The sequence below is a fragment of the Ictidomys tridecemlineatus genome, chromosome 2 (assembly GCF_052094955.1).
Source record: "Ictidomys tridecemlineatus isolate mIctTri1 chromosome 2, mIctTri1.hap1, whole genome shotgun sequence".
In the NCBI taxonomy this organism is placed as follows: domain Eukaryota; kingdom Metazoa; phylum Chordata; class Mammalia; order Rodentia; family Sciuridae; genus Ictidomys; species Ictidomys tridecemlineatus.
In genome coordinates, this window is record NC_135478.1 from 141871291 (window position 1) to 141888186 (window position 16896).

At 39.7% G+C, this 16896-nt stretch overlaps 1 protein-coding gene across 3 annotated transcripts in view; it reads right to left on the bottom strand.

Annotated features, from left to right (window-relative positions):
- Positions 1 to 823: 823 nt before the first annotated feature.
- Positions 824 to 16896, bottom strand: part of Bmper (BMP binding endothelial regulator) — a 235952-nt gene continuing 219879 nt past the window's right edge. For all 3 annotated transcript variants that reach the window (XM_021722275.3, XM_005319188.4, XM_078039865.1), the window contains 2 exons: positions 10600 to 10730; positions 824 to 2192 (listed from right to left, as the gene is read on the bottom strand). In XM_021722275.3, coding sequence (XP_021577950.1) covers positions 2011 to 2192; positions 10600 to 10730 — 313 coding nt within the window. In that variant the 3' untranslated portion in view covers positions 824 to 2010. The remainder of the gene's footprint in view (positions 2193 to 10599; positions 10731 to 16896) is intronic.

A 16896-nucleotide genomic window follows, 5' to 3' on the forward strand; every position in this document is an offset into this window, starting at 1 on the left:
AATAAATGAGATTAAAAGTGGGAAAGAGTTTGCAAGCCTTAAGGGCCTCTGATTAGGGCTTCATTTGCTCACTAGTGGCCAGGAACGAGGTGGGTGTCTAGGTCTCCTGCTTCTCAATCCTGCCCACTATGCCACACAGCCTCTTTACATTACAGATAATCAAAAGTGTGGCCCAAATGTGTCGACAACATGTATAAGGTAACAAACTACAACTGAAATCCAGAGCACCTAAATGAAAGTCCTGTTTCCAAGTGTGGCACTGAAGCAAGGACCCGGCTTCCTTGGGCCCAGACAATTGGGTAGATAGGACCTAAGCAAATCAGTGATAAAACCCAAAGTGCCAATGCCCTAGCCAATCACTACACACTGTGCACTTTATTCAGTCTTCTCAAACAACTAGGAATGCTCCAATAAAAAAATCCAAATTAGTGCTTTAGCTGTTATGAATACATATGTAAAAGGAATACACATGTCTTTGATTAGTGAGGGTAATACTTTAACTACCAAAAACTTGAGTGTATTCTATTATTTATTAATAACACTCTTTATGAAAATAAGCTAACTTGGGTTGTATAAATTACATGTAAATAAAACTATTAAATATTAACCAACCCAGGGGCTGGGATTGTGGCTCAGTGGTAGAGCGTTTGCCTCGCACTTATGAGATACTGGGATTGATCCTTAGCACCACATAAAAACAAATAAATAAAATTGTGCCCATTTAAACAACAAAAATATTTTTTTTAAAAAAATTGACCAGGCTGGTTTTGATATAGCTTTATAAAGTACAGTGCAGGACATCTAGAAAGAGGAAGCACACTGGTTTAAATCTTAAGCCCTTTATTTACTATAATGGAGAACATTTTAATTTTAGACATAAGTGGGTTTTGTTTTTATTGACATTTTCACTTATTCAAAAAACAAAACTCGGGAAAATCACATGGTGACTGGTAGTAATGTATCAGTAAATCAGCAAATACATAGACCATTCTTTGGTGTGATGTTAAATCAGCTGGTCAATATTTTTTTCCTGTATAATAATTATGACATATTAATGGTCATCAAATAGCATTTGACAGGAATCCTTTAGAAATAGTTAAAGGCTTTCATTTTATACACAGAATAGTCACAAATGTTGATGGCCTACATCTACTCATTGAATTTGAGATTCAGAGAAATGGACGTTCTTCACATGTTGCACAACAATTTCTCCAAATATCTCCTCATGCTCAAAAGAATTAACATGTCATCCAGATACCCCTTAATCTCTATGCATGACATATAAATGGTCACATCCATCACACACACATATATAATTAGGAGACTCAAGGAATATGCAAAGATGGCAAGACATTACTTGAGTCTTTGGTTATGCCCTAGTGACAAATATTTATTTCCTGGCAACCAGCCAATTTTGGAAACAATATCAGACCATGACCCAATAAAGTCTAAAAGCCCATCCCTTGCTTTCCATGCACCATTAGGGCCTGTTACCAATCTCCTGCCATCTCCCTCTGGCATACAGTCCTTTCTTAGAAACATGAAATGCCCCCAGATAAACGTACTCTTCTCCAAAGAAACACATTTCTCACTCAATTATAAATCCTGACTCAAAGCTAAAATTAATGCAGGCAGGCAATCGATGGTTCTTAGAAAACGTCCCTAAAAATGACAAATGTATGAGATGTTAAAGCCATCCAATAAGTCTGCATGCCGCCTTATTAAATTAAAAGCACCTGGTATATTTATACAATGTATCCAATGACTTACAGATTAGGATCCTAGAAACAATACATGTCTTATAGCAAAAAATATACATATAATAATCCACTTATAGTTCATATAAATGATGAAATGTTTTTGAATATATCTATATATCTATATATATATACACATATATACTCTGTGTATTTGCAGAATCAGGCACACAAATACTGCAGTCCTTCATTGGCTCTACTATGTCAGTGTCAAGGACACCAGATTTCAAAGTCTTAAAGACTGGAACAGAGGTCACCGCTGAGGACAAAGAACTGGTTTGATGCACCTTCCCTTGTGGAGAACCAAGTTTGCTGGACAGTGGCAACCTGCCACACACGGCTTATTGCATGGACCAATCTCATTCCAGTTGTCACACGTTTTGAAACATCCGGGGCCACAGGTATCATACACGGCACCATGCTTACACTGGGTGGCTGAAAAAGAGGAAACAAAGGTATAATTGAGAGAAATGGCCATGTTAACTCACCCTTGCCTGAGACCATCCCTGCAGGTTGTCAATGCATACTCCTTTCCACCATCCAGGGTTAGGTTTACATATTAACAGGGGAACAGGAGCAGCTAATTGTCCTCAAACACTCTGGGAATCACTTGGACCTGTGAAAATGAACCCAAAGATCTACCTCCTGGGTCAATGAACTTCAAAATAAAAAATGAGAATAGCAAAAGCTTTTCATTCCTAAGTACGACAAACTATAAATCTGTGAGGCTATACAAAATTTTATAGGGTTATTTAGTTATTGCAAATGCCATGAAAAATTAACCCCAAATAGTTTTTCCAGCTATTGAGCTGAGATTAATAAAAATGTTTTGTACGACAACATCAATATTCAAATCTATGGTAATATTCAAATCTATGGTATTACACAAGGGGGGAAAAGCCTACCAAAGATATTGAAAATGTGTGACACATTTTAATCAAAGTGATCATGTGTGGAATGAGTCAATTTCAGGCAAGCTTGAGCCAAAGTGGGATAATGCCAAATAGAGACAAATCGGATGTGTGACCGCAGCAAGGGCAGCAGCAGCTGGCTCACAGGGCTGGGGAATATAAAAATGTTGACAACGACATAGACAAGTCATAGCCAATTTGCTATCTTTGTTAACTCAGAGCTGAAATAGTTTTAACAATATTCTGAGAGATCCTGAAAATTCATGAATAGATTTGTCAGAAAACAATAATGCAAACCTTTGGGAAGTTTTATGACATAGAGACTTTTCCACCTGAGTTAGTTTTATAGAGAATCCAAGGGCCTGCCCCTCATTCTCAATACTAGGAATTATGACACATGTAGGAATTTAGAGCAGGGACTCTCCATGAACACCAGTGGCAATCCAATCATCATTTGAAGTTGCTCCAAATAAAAGTAATACCAAGGATCAATTGTCATCAGCTTAAATGTCTCCATTGTTGTTTATGCAGTGTGCAGAATAACGTCTGGCAAAGAATAATGAAACCATAAATAGAATTGATTTCCAAGCAAATGAGTCTTGGAAATTATATGTTTGGAGTTACCACAAAACATTGGTGCTTGAACATTTTTAATTAACAGCAAGTTAAAAAGACCCATGAAGTAAATTCTATGAAGGCTACTCAGATATCCATTAGATTACTTAAAACCAAATGAGAAAAGAGGCCTCCTGTCCAAAGAGTAATCAATGATCTCTCATGCATCTTTACTTATTATTAGAAAACTGAGCTGTATGTAACATAAAATTTTGAGAAACATTTGAATGGAACCAATTTGAAAATTGTTGACAGTATAGTTAATATTTTTCTCTCTGAAAAATATTAAACACATATTTATTTATCCGTACCACAACTGTTATCATTGTTATCTAAACTATCGACTCTCACTAAGCATTGGTTCTGAATGAGGCCTTTTTACAAAATGCTTTGTAAATAGAGATTAATGACATGGTCATCTGTCTGATACACAAACAGAGGGATGAGTTGTTAGTAGCTAATTACCAGCCAACTATATTGTAACTTCAAATGTAACCTTATTGATTCCTATGCCTAACTCATTTTCTCGATTTTTTGAGGTATCTTTTTTCATGTCCCAAAAAGAAAGCAAAAGAAAATTCTCTACCCATTTTCTCTGTTTTTTTTTTCTTCTTTATGCCAATCATTACCCAACAGTATCATGATTTCTTTTGTCTTCTGTACGACTACTAGAATGTAAGCTTTCTCAGAGAGGAAGTTTTGCCAGGTCTGTCACTATATCTCTAGCACCTAGATAGCATGAAGTACAAAGGCCAACAATAAATACTTGTTGAGTAAATGAATGAGTCATGAAATTGTCACAGCAGAGAGGGAATGAACACCTTCAATTTGTCCCTGTGGATCCACTCTCTGTCCTCTTTGTGCTCAGCACCCACACTGACCTCTGTGAATGACACTGTTTTCCCTACCACTATACACTGGTGATTTTAATGTGCTATCAGAATTAAACTTGTTGTCCTATAAAAGCCCTCACATTCATGCTTCAGGCACTTCAAAGACTTATTCCTTTTTAGCATACATGGGGACAACTAATATTTCCAAAGTAGAAGTAGGTGCACCATGGAAGCCCCCACTGATTCCCATCATTATCTACCTCACACTCAACGAAGCACTTCCTCCACCCCAGAGCACCCATTCTCTTTTAGGGTTGGATTTAATTCAACTATAGGAACATCTATAATATATCCTCCTCCTGCCTCTTCTCCTTCTCCTGCCCCTCCCTGCTTGCCATTCGGATATTGTGTCATGTCTCCTCCAAGAACTTTGTCCTTCCGCTTGCACATTAATCTTCCCCCTTTTTGTTTAAAAACACTATTCCTTCCTTTCTTCTTCCTTTCACCTCCAATCCTTATGAGAAAAAAATTTATAGTCATTTTGCCCTATTCTTCTGCAACTGATTAACAACATTGACAACGTGTCTTCCTCACCCACCACTTTATTGAAGTAGTTCCCTCAAAGTTTTTACCAATGACCACATCCACTGATACCCTGACAGCTCTCATTATCCAAAGATCTCTTTGCAAAATATTTGTTTTTTTTTTCCCATTATTGTTTATGAAATCGAGCCCTCCTGGTTCTTCACTGAATCCTTGAGAGCACCTTCTTTTTCTTAGCTTTTTCTGCCTGCTCTCAGACACTAAATGTTCAAATTACCTCCTAGCCTCTTCTCCTTTTTCCCTCCTCCAGTTCAGTCTCTGACATCCCATCTGAAAGCCCTGAAATCTATTATCATTAGCTCTAATTCTTTGCCCAATCAAACCATTTTTGTCTTAATTCGAATGTCACCTCCTTTGAGTAGCTTCCTGCCCCCCCTCCTCTGCACACCACAATACTTTTCACATTATAGTTATTCATTTATTTGTTCTAACCACTCAGATGCAATGCAGATATCTTTCTTAATCAATAATACTCATAAGAGTCCCCCGAGGATCTTTTAAAAGATATCTATGCCTCATCTCCACCCCTCAAGATTTTTGCTCTGAGACTGCATGGGGTCTAGGTGGTCATAGATTTAAAAGGTTCCAAGGGTCACTGTGATAAGCAGGCACAGTTGAAGATAGTGAACCGCTAAGAGCTGGGTCCGTATCTTCCATAACTCAAAGTTCTGGCACTGGGCCAAGCATAGAAGAGCAGTGTAATGGAGACACATTGAATCATGAGTTTATCTTAATGGTGTCCAATCCATCACTCTGCTTCCCAGCATGGATTCCATTTGGCTGAACTCAAGTTCATTTTCCACTTTGCTGCTTCCTGAACCCCTTTCAGCTCACCTCACCCCAGATGCTTTTCTCCTGTTCAGATCTTGCTAGGATCCCTTCTATTGGGAAGACTTCTCAGCAGAATTTCTTCTTTCCCACTGAGTTTGTTCTTTCACCCTGACTCTCTGATGTCTTCTCTCTCTGACTCCTTGAATCTTCTGGCTCTACCACTTAACTTCTTCAATGACACCTTTTCTTTATAATATTGAGAACTGATATATCCTCACAGTCTACAGGTAGAAAATGAGCTGTAGAAAATGAAGAACTACTAGAGAAAAAGAAAAAGATCTTTCTCTTGGGCATTCTCCCTCCATATATAAACACCCATCTCCATTTCAATTCAACTTAGGTCAATAGGCATCAAATGAGCATCTGCCAAATGCCAGGCATTCTCTTAAGCCTGGGTGAATCGAATGGGAATAAGATGTATCTCTGACCTCCTGTTGAAGAAGGCTGGGCTTATAACTGAGTAGAAGAAACTAGCATGGACAGTGGAAGGGTAAAGAGAGGGACATTAACCAACATTGAGAGATGGGTCGGGTTGGAGGAAGACTGCAGAGAACAGATCCCACTCAGGTCATGCAAGATGAGCAGAACCATGTCAGACAGTCAATGCAGAAGAGCTTCCCAGGCACAGAGAGCTGCAAGAATAAGGAGAAAGGACAAAGGACAGAGATGGCTGATTCAGGGAAGGAGGATCTCTGGATTGGTGGAAGGGAGGAAGCACAGGATAAGAGGAGGGAGTGTTGGGAAATAAAGGCAGAGAAGTCAACAGTGTCCGGAGATCACAAATGACTCCACAAACCTTGGCAAAGGGAAGCCTTGGAAGGATTTAAGCTGAGGAGTGACACCATCATATTTGCCTTCAATTGGTACAATGTTTATATGACTGTACAAAGTTAATACTAAGTTGAGACCCCATTGTGCCCTCAGTGAATTCACTTATTTCCCAAAGTCACATAACAGGCAAAAGATAAAATTTTTAAACACAAATGTGATTTGGTTCACACACATGACTTTTGAAAGTATTCATTTGGCTAAATTGTTTTTGTTTTTATTTTAAATTAGGAGCCTGCCAAAGTATTAGGGTTAGCAAGCATTTAATCTCCAGAGGACATTTCAACAGCTACATTAACACATAAAGACATTACATGCTGATCTTATCAGTATGTTAGATAAGCATAGCTCTGTGACCTCTGGAATGAGCTGTCTCTATGTCCCCCTGCTGGGTGTTAAAGGTTACAGTATCAAACTTTATCCCCTTATTTTTACAGGAGGCATCCAGTCAGCCAAAAAAAAAAAAAAAAAAAAAAAAAAAAAGCTCAGTGTATATAACTAGGGCAGAGTTGCTGCAGGGAAGGAGCTAGAATCATCTGGGGGTTGCAGAGATAAACAAAGAAGAAGAAACTGCTCATAAGCCCAGACTATTCACAGTGCTGCAGAAAGACACAAAAACCTGCTTTCCTAGCACCTTTTCTATGCATAAAATGTATTATTGGGTGTGCAGTGATAATTAGCATCAGCTGTAGGCAATGGCAGAAATTCTGCTAAGGATGGTAATGTTAGTCAAAAGGAGACAAGATCCTAACAAATTTACAGTTACAGAGGTACCAAGTAACACCTACCAGTGATAAGAAACAAGCGAACAAAAATTGAAAAGTTACTAAAGTTAATAAAGATCTAGGCAGCAAAAATTTGGATTAATTAGTTGGTGTAGTATAAATACATAAATACATTTGTATACTGATGTATTTAATTATTTAAATATTTAATCATTCTTGCTTTAATGTTAGAATGATTAAATAATTTTAATGATTAAATGTTGAAGTTATGATGGAAATTGACCTGGGTTTGATTTCCAGCTTTCTTGATCTATTCAAAGCCTTGATTTATTTATCAGTAAAATTGGAGTAATATAATGGTAACATATAGGTTATCATGGGCATGGAATTATGATAAAATATCATATAACATGCTACTAAACTCCTTGGGGGAGAGGACGTACTTAGAAAATAATAAAGAGCAATATAAATCATTATTATTAAACTTTCATATACCCTCACTATAGTCCTTCACATTGCATTTTATTTGGTGATTCCAAGGCTAAATTAGAGTTCCCTTAGTCCTTCTTGACACAGTTAGTGGGCATATGCCATGTCAGAAGTGATGATGGTGTTAAAATCCAGGCTAGCCTTTAAAATGTCACTTTTTAATTCAGAGTTTCTTGCCTGGTTGGCAAGTTACTTGTTCAACTTTTGAGCTTTTTACTCTAGAAAATTTTTCTTGTCTGTCATAAGTAGCAATAAGTGCTTTCATGAGTCAGAGAACCTGGGACCTTAAAACAAGTAAACAGTATTCTTAGAGTCTTCAATATTCTAGATGGTTCTGAAACAAATCTACTGAGAGAGTCTCTGTAAATTTATTTTCCCAGGTATCTATCATCAATCTGTGGGGATTCCATAATATGCATACATATGTGTGTGTGCACGTATGTGTGTGTGTAAAGTGTTGTCCTCCAACTGCACACTGATGGAGTTATACTTTACCCATATGGCTCCATTAAATTTGAGAGGTAAATGGAACCTTTGAGGGGCCATATTCCTTTTCCATTAAAAAAGCAATTTTAGCTCCAGAGAGTTAGTCCCTGAAATGAGGATGATGACGTGAAATGTGTAGTCCTCAAATTCACCGTGTGCACTGAAATGATGCTAAGTGTAGCCCTGGGCCAGGAGGAGAAGGTTCATATATCCTGTATCTAACCCCAGTACCACCACAGCTAATAAAATAAATAGAATTCTGATGAGCTCTACATTACATCAGGATGGATGGGTGGGTGCTTGACTTCATTTATCTTAGTTATCTTGTGGTAGATTCAAGGGAAAGAGGATTCAAAATAAAGGCAGCTAGGAGAATTCAAGATGGCAGGAAAGACCCAATTCTTCACAAACATCCTCCTCACATACTGCACCCAGTGCTGATGCCAAAGGTCAGAGGTCAGCCATTTGCTTTGCCTTCCAGCAGCCTCAGCCATGCCTTCGTGTGAATTATTTTTTATCAAAGCAAGAGTCCTCAGAGAGGAGCAGCACTAATAGAGAGAAACTTTTGCTGTGGAAGGTAAACTCTGATGTAAATTGATTGAGCTTGGGTTGGCAGAAGTGACGGCAAAGCTAAAAGGGATATCAGAGGGAGACCACAAGCTTTGGTGCTTTTCAGAAGTCATGAACTATCGGCAGCACCAAGGGGCAGCTGAGGAAACGTCAGGAACCACCACGCATCCATCCTCCTCTTCCTCCAAGTTAACACACAAGTGGACTCAGTGCTTTGAACTCTGACTGCAGGTCAGAAGCACCTGAGAAGTTTTAAAGTTCATAACATCAAATGATGAGGCTATTTGGGCATGCAGCCCAGGCATTGGCTTCTGGTGTTTTTTTTAAGTCCTCAGAGTGACTCCAATTCCAGCTAAGCTGAGACTTACTGGCCTAAGTGAATATGATGTGTAAGCACTGTAAACACAGCTCTGAGGTGATTCTTCTTTTAACCAGATGGCCACCCCTACCTTCCACCAACGAGGAGATTCTGGAGCATGCAGAGGCATGAGTTGCCATCTTTTCTAAGATCTAAGGCTATTAGGATTACTCGGTCATAGCACCTTCAAACAGAATTAGCAGCAGCTGCCAGTGACAGAGCATCTTCTGTGACTTGGACACTCATCAAGATGCTTCAAGTATCCATCACTAGTGCTTGACTTTTGACACAGTAGAATTATGGAAAATTTCAAAATATGTCTACACTATCTCCCCTTCTGTCCTAGCTGGGCATTGCCACCATCTTAATTCAAGCTTCCGTCAGTTTTTTTTTTGTTGTTGTTGTTGTTGTTTTGTTTAAAACCAGGACTACTGCAACAGCCTCCTGCCTGGTCACCTGCTCTTAAGCTTGCCCCCCTCCAATCTATTATCTGCACAGTAGCCAGGGTCATCTTTGAACAACACAAAAAGACTTGCTAAAAATTCATCAGTGGCTTCCAATACTCTTAGAATAAAAGCTAGGCTGCTTTCCAAAACCTATAAAGCCCTGCACAACTCAGCTCCTGCTCCCAGCCCACCTCAATCTGTGCCCCTCTTTCCCTTGCCCACCAGGCGCCAGCCACACTGGCTTCCTTCCGGTTTGAGAAAGTGCTATTTTGTCCCTCTTCTGGCTGTCAAACATGGTTCTTTTGCATGGAAAGTTTGCCCTGACTCCCTTAGAGCTACTCTGAAACATCCCTGTACTGGGAAGCCTCCCCTCTTCATCTGACTCACCTTCTATCCCTCTCCACTTATTTTCTATAACACTATCCTGTTTGCTTCTCTCATTATACTCACTATAATTTGTAAATATTTACTTCAGTGTTATTGTTTTTGTCTGGTTCTGCCACAAGACAGCCAGCATCTCAATGACAGGGACTTCAACACTATTGTCATCAAAATACCCAGGGTGTCTAGCACAATGCCCAGTACTTACCAGTTTGCAACAAATATGTCTTGGATGAACAAAGGCATCCATTTTACACATATGAAATAAGCTAATTAAGTTGCCTGAGGACAAAGAGCTAAAACAACTATTATAGAAAACTGTCTCTTGGAGAGAAAGGAACATTCTTCTAGGGTGTGTATAACAATCTCTTTAAAAAATCATCATGTTTATCCTTAAGACCTTAAATAACTGCAAATTGTCCCAAATCTCCTTTGCATCACGCATAACCTAAGCTATAGTTATGACTACCCATGTGCTAAGTACGTCCAGCTGGTAGCTTGAGGTTGAGAGGATGTTGCAACAGTGGAAATCCTTAAATTGTTAAAATGTGCTTGTCACAAACCATTTCTCTTAAGTGTTGGCTATCCTACCCAGTGGGAACCCCCTGCGTTTTATCAAGTAGCAATCCAGTTGGGCCACCAATGGGATTTCCTTTTGGCCAAGGGAGGATCTAGCCATTCATGTCAACATCTGCAAGAATTCTACATTGCCATCTTGGGCAGTGTAGTAAACTTCTGAAGGGTAGATCCCCCAGGGCTTTCTTACCTGCACAGTTCTGCTGAGGCTCCCAGTGGACTTTGATGCCTTCTCTCTGGCAGGCCCGCGTATATGCCAGGAATGACTCACAGTAACAGTTTTTGTGCACTGGACATTCACACATGTCTGTCACACAGGACCTAGAGAAACAATGGAGAGAAAAGAATATTCAAAAATATCAACTCATCAAAAAACTGAAATGTGATTTGCAGAAAGGGTTGGAGAGATGGACAGGAAGACTCGATTGGCCATTAAAGGTTGTTACTTCTGCATCGAATATCTAAAATATTTATTAAAAATTCTGAATGCTGCCTTAGTGCTGAGGACCTCTGAGTAATGTGATATTAAGTTTTCTTTCTTCTGGAGCAGGACTGATAGAACTTTCTGCAATGACATAAATATTCTATGACCTCTACTGTCCAAAGAAGTGGTCACAATCCATATTTGGCTGTTCAGCACATTGTATATGGCTAGTGCAACTGAGGAGTTGAATTTCTAATGTGATTTAATTTTAATTAACTTAGCCACATACACTTAGTGACTGCTCCATTGGAAAGGCATCTCTCAGCATAGAGTTACCATTCAATATGCTGTCATTTTGTGTGGAACATGTGTGCCTACTTGAGTGTAGAAAGTGGTCAGCTACTACTCTGTGTCAAACTGCAGAATCAGTATGCAAGGATCAATCATCCCAAGTGCACTTGCAAAATCATCACATCCTGACACTCAGAGCATAGACCTGGGAAGCAGGAACTAACAGAGACAAAACAGGAACAGCGCTGAAACCTAAAGAGCTTATTCCATTGCACCTACTGGAGAAACAACATTTGGGGAAATAATGTTTGTCAAACCCAGTTCTTTCCTTGAAGATTTTACATATTTTAAAGACATGAAAGATGTGTTTCGTCCCAGAACTTAAAATTCTAAGATATTATTTTTTCACTTTTCAAGTTGATGATTTTTTTTACACAAAGCTATGCCCCGAGTTTGTGACAAACTGGAAAAGTAGATAGATCCGTACTCTCTCTGCTGGCAGAAGGGTAAAATCTGTTGGCTCTTAGGTTGAACACGTTGTTATGCCAAGCATTTTATACAGATTGCCTCCTTTACTCCATATAGCAGTAGGGGATGTCTACTACTAGTACTGTCTCACTTAACAGATAGGGAAACCGAAGACCAGAGATGTTCAGAATTCCGCCCAAGGTCACATGGCTAATGGCAGATCCAGTTTTGCAAAATCAGGAGTACAATTCAATTTTTTTTCTGGTCTTAAAAACCCATATTTATAATAATTGCATGAGAGAAACTTTCTAGAGAACATTTTGACAATATTTATGAATAATCCAAAGAAAGTTTCTTATGATATAATGGAGATATTTTATACCTAAGAAAACAGTAAAGCATGTGGACAAAGACTTCAAATACAGAAATTTTCATCACTATGCAATTTAAGATAAAAAGGGAAAAAGAAATAACCTAAATGCTCACAGTTGGGGCCCAGTTAGATAATTTAGGTGACTTGTATGATCAAATAACACTATAGCTATCACAAAGATGTTTTGGAAATATTTGCCTAAAATATGAGGAAAGTTTCAAGAGGAATTAATAGGAGGAAAAGCAGGACAACAAAAATTCAGCATTGTGTAATCACAGACAGAAAACAAAAATAACTGAAAACAGATAGGATCATGATGATCAACTCTGGGTGGTGGAATTATAGCTCTATTTTCTATTTTCTATGAACAGCACATGTTGCTCTTCTTAAAAGATAAATAACACAATTTATTTTTAAGACAACAAAAAGGAACAAATAGAATATATTAATATTTAAATCAAAATTTAGGAACTATAATAGGAAAATAAAGTTAAAGAGTGGGAGAAAATTATAAACATCTGTTTATAAGTTGTAGTTATTAAATAATGTCCAATCCATGGCCTCCTGATATAGACTTCAATTCGATTCACTCTGTGCTGTCCTCACACTTCTACCTCATTCTTCTTTGATTCTGTGAACTTGATATCCAGACATATGAAACAGATAAAGGAATAATTATGCATGCTTTTGCTGGTTACAAAGGAATTCATTAACAGAAAAATAAAAGCATCTTGAAAAGCACTTCAGATTTCAGGAAGGGACAAAAATATTGTTATTCAACTATTCAGTTTGTGTTTATCACACAATAATTCAGCATGAAGAAATTGTAATTTATGATACATTGAAGCTAAATTTTTATGTGTTTGAGGAAGTATATTGTCCCTTAATCAGTATGCACCACTGTTATCAGTTTATATTCATTTTCTAGAACAAGTAGCAAAAACTTAACTACATTTAGTAATTAAAATTTGTAGCTTTGGTGTCTCTGCTTTCACAACATTGCTCTGTCCTGATTATGTTCTGCCAGCTATGGAACTGGTCAGAGAAACAGCTCTCATTGCACCAGTGGGAAAGCACAGACCGAATTACAGTCAAAACTGAGTTTTCCAGGAAGCTCTAGACCTAAAGGGCACCTGCCTACTCTTCGAATTTCCACCATAAAGGCATTGACAAAATTACAAAGAGGTCAGGCCTATGCAATTCCTTTAAAGCGTACTTTCCATCACAGGAGCTTTTATTGAGTGCATCTAGAAATGATTTCTTGACTTACCTGCCCTACTCCTGGAATCTTTCCTGGCAGCTGAGAGGTGCAGGAGGACTCCTCCTCTACATGGTCCACACAGCTGCTCAGTGCAGCCAGACGGCAAGAGGAGGCCAAGAGCAATTGCAGGTCCCAGTGAGCAGGCCCGTACTTTGTCACACATTGGCTATTGCCCTTCTCTATTGCTGTATGTGTGGGGGAGGATTGTATGTGTGGTGTCTCAAGGACTCCTAGAAGACATGTTTTAACCCTTTCCTCCACAGCACAGTAACAGTATCAGAACCAGGGTCAGTTCCCTCCCTGAAATCCAATAGATGACAATCCCTCTCCAGGGGAAACTTTGCCACTCATTTTCCCCCTTCAATCTACTACCACTGCTTCCTGCAAAGTCCCCTGGCCACACATAGCTATTTAAATTAAATTAATTCATTACAATTGAATAAAATTACAGATTCAGTTCCTCAATCACACTAGCCTCACACCAAATGTTCACTGGCCACTGTGTTGGACAGTGTTGATTTAGAACATTTCTGTCATCACAGAAGATTCTCAGAGGTGCTCTTGGGTGTTCAGCTCCATCAGATTCAGGAAACCACTCCTGAACTCCAACAGGGATTCAGAGGTGTCCTGAGATCATGATCAAGTTCACTCTGCCTTCTGAATGGACACCTAAGAGACAGTTCAAATGTCCCTAGCATAAAATCCAAGGTCCCTGCAACCTATAGTTCAACAGACTTTTCTAACTCCATCCTTTTTTCCTCCATCCATTCATTCACCAAGTCTTAGGAAGTGTCTCAGCAACCCTCCAGCTTCCTTACATCTTGCTGGTCTTGCCTGAAATGTGCTTCTTTTACTTTTCCATGGGAAAAATCTGAAAACTGTCCTTTCAGACTCAGTTAAAATTCCTCAGAGGAGCTCACCCACTGGCCCACAGAATTGTAGCCACTCTCCTATTGGGTCTCACGTCCCCCACACCCTGCACAGACCCTTTGTCTGCAATCACCTCTTTCTCTGTTGGCAGAGGGGACTGTGTCTGGCTCATCCAACCCAGAGTGTCTCAAACATGTAGTCCAGTAAATATCTGGTGAATCATAAGAGTGGGTGAGCATGGCCTGATAATCTTTGGCAGCTCACAGGATTGGGGAGCTGCACATGGATATCTGAAGAGCATGAATTCTGACACTGTCCCCACTCCCTGCCCACTGCCTAACATGGCCATGGCTGTGGGGGCTGCTGACCACAGAAACCCCTGAAATAAGCTTCTCCTGCAAGCATCTGTTCTACTGTCATTTCCCTTTTGAACTTTTTATACACTCTCCTGTCTCCCAGTTTTTTCTTATGACTAATAGAGAAAGGGATTTGATGAGAGAATTCTGCTTTAATGACACATTTCCAGAAAAGTACACGTTCAATATTGTACAAAATACCTATAGCTCTTTGTGTTATTAAAAAGGCAAGTCTCCAATACTGCTAAAATCAAAACATCAAACATGTTTCTGCTTCCTAGCAACAGCAAAGCCAAGTGGTTTTCCCTCTGCTCTCTCTGGCACAAGGGCCACTTCTGTCAAAAAGAGGCAAGTGCCTCTGCCTCCTAGACACGGCTTTGAAAGACAGCTGTGTTCACCATTGAGAACTCTCCGCTCTGCTTCTGGGAGAACTGTAGGGCAAGCAAGGAGTGACAACAACCAGTCCCATGTGGGAGCCAGAAATCCAGAGCTCTGGCTTTCCCCTCTGCTACCAGATAGGGTCTTTGGCTGACTACGCTGGCCAATCTGGAGGCCAGCTTCCCTGAGAACAACAATAGGATCAGGGCAGAACTGAGCAGCAGGAGGAAGAGAACTGGAAAACCACCTTGTGGTCATATGGCTTTCCCATTTCACATATGCAAGAAGTTCACGGAAGCAAGTAAAGGTATCTCAGGTCTGTTGATGTCTGAGCAAATAAGGGAAGGGGCAGGCAGAAGAGATGGGCAACAGTCCAGGCTAAGCAGGTCAGCTCTCATGAGACTAAAGCTTCGCTTTAACCCTTGAAATTCTGTCCTGACTCCCCTAATCTGAATTGTAGAGAAACTACTGGAGGCAGTAGACAAGGTCAGAAGGCCTATCCTGTCACATTATATCAACAGTAACAACAAATCTCACCCAGGTAGCAACTACTTTGCACTCCTCAAGACTACACAGACATCTTCATATATTCGCTTTTATACCTTCATTGCAAAAATAAATAACACTCTAATATGAAAAACAGGGCAGCAGATTCAATAATGTGAACCCTGGGGTTGTTTTGTTGAGCTGTTGATGAACAGGCAGGAGCAAGCCCACAGAGCCAGCATCTGCTGCTCTCTCTAGGTCCTTCATAGGCCAGCTATAATTTGGCACCACTGTGGTATTTGTCCATTGGGACTCAAATATTGGTGAGAATATTCTGGGTTCTGTGGCTGCCTGGGGTTGTTAGGACAGCACAGCAAGTCCAGGCTCCTCTATTCACTTGTTCATTTCATAAATTGATCTGAGGGACAGGGAAGGAGACTACTGGGATGGGAGTCCACCTGTTCATCTGGCTACAGCAAGGGACTTATCCTCCATCCAGTCTCACCAAATTATTTTCTTTACCAAAGCTAGACTTTTAGCTACTCCTAAGTGAAAAGAAGGGATTCTGGGAGAACTGTTTGCTCCAGGGAGTGAGAAAGGCACAGGAACTAATAGAGATAGGCTCCACTGAGAAAGAGAGATTGTACAGATATTAAAAACCAAACTCCAAAGGACCAAGGCACTATCAGGACAGGAAGCCATCCAATGGAACACTGAGGACTAAGTACTCCATGGGGCAGTAGGGTGGCCAGAAGGCTTCACAACAGGAGACACATGGGCTGGGTCGTAAGGCTCTGTGGAATTTTGCATGGTTAGAGAAAAAGGAAAAAGAAAGTCCAGACACAGGAATGAGACTGAGTAAAAACCCAGTTTCAAAATCACCAGATCTTAGATTTGATAGCCATGTGGTCAACATCTCAATATCAAAAAAACAAAAACAAAGCAAAGAAAACCTGACAGCTAGCAATGCAGTCTCTTCCTGAACACCTGGGAGGACAGGAGCCTGTTTCTTTGTAGAGAGTAGCTTGATTCAAAACATCATCATCTCAATCTTCACTCTCAGGTCCGCTGGAGCCACGAAGCATCAACCAATCACTGTGCTGCTGCCCTTGATGACACTGCCCCTCAGTTATATCCCTGAGCACCCCTGCTCAACTTTGTACTGTCCCCTTCCTTCCTTGTAACCTGCTCCATTCACACCTTGACAAAGATGAAAATCCAACAAATAAATTAATAAGGAAAAATTTACCAAATTATTTAGATACATTTTGTAGTGGACCCTCCAATTGCCTGCACTCTTACATACATTTCACTTCCTTATATGCGTTTCCTGGTCATGCATAGTCAAACAATGTTACCAAATTTAGACTCCAGATACTGTAAAATATTGACTTTTTAAATCTGCATAAACACTCCTCAAGTGATGAATGGCATTACCTATACAGCAGAAACCTGGCAAGACATAGGAGTTTCAAAATTTGGCCATTAGCATCTGACCTGTTTCTGAAGCTATGAATTATTTTTAGGTAACTAGGATACCCATGCCCAGAGTTAAGTTTTCTTGCATTTCAGAACATTTT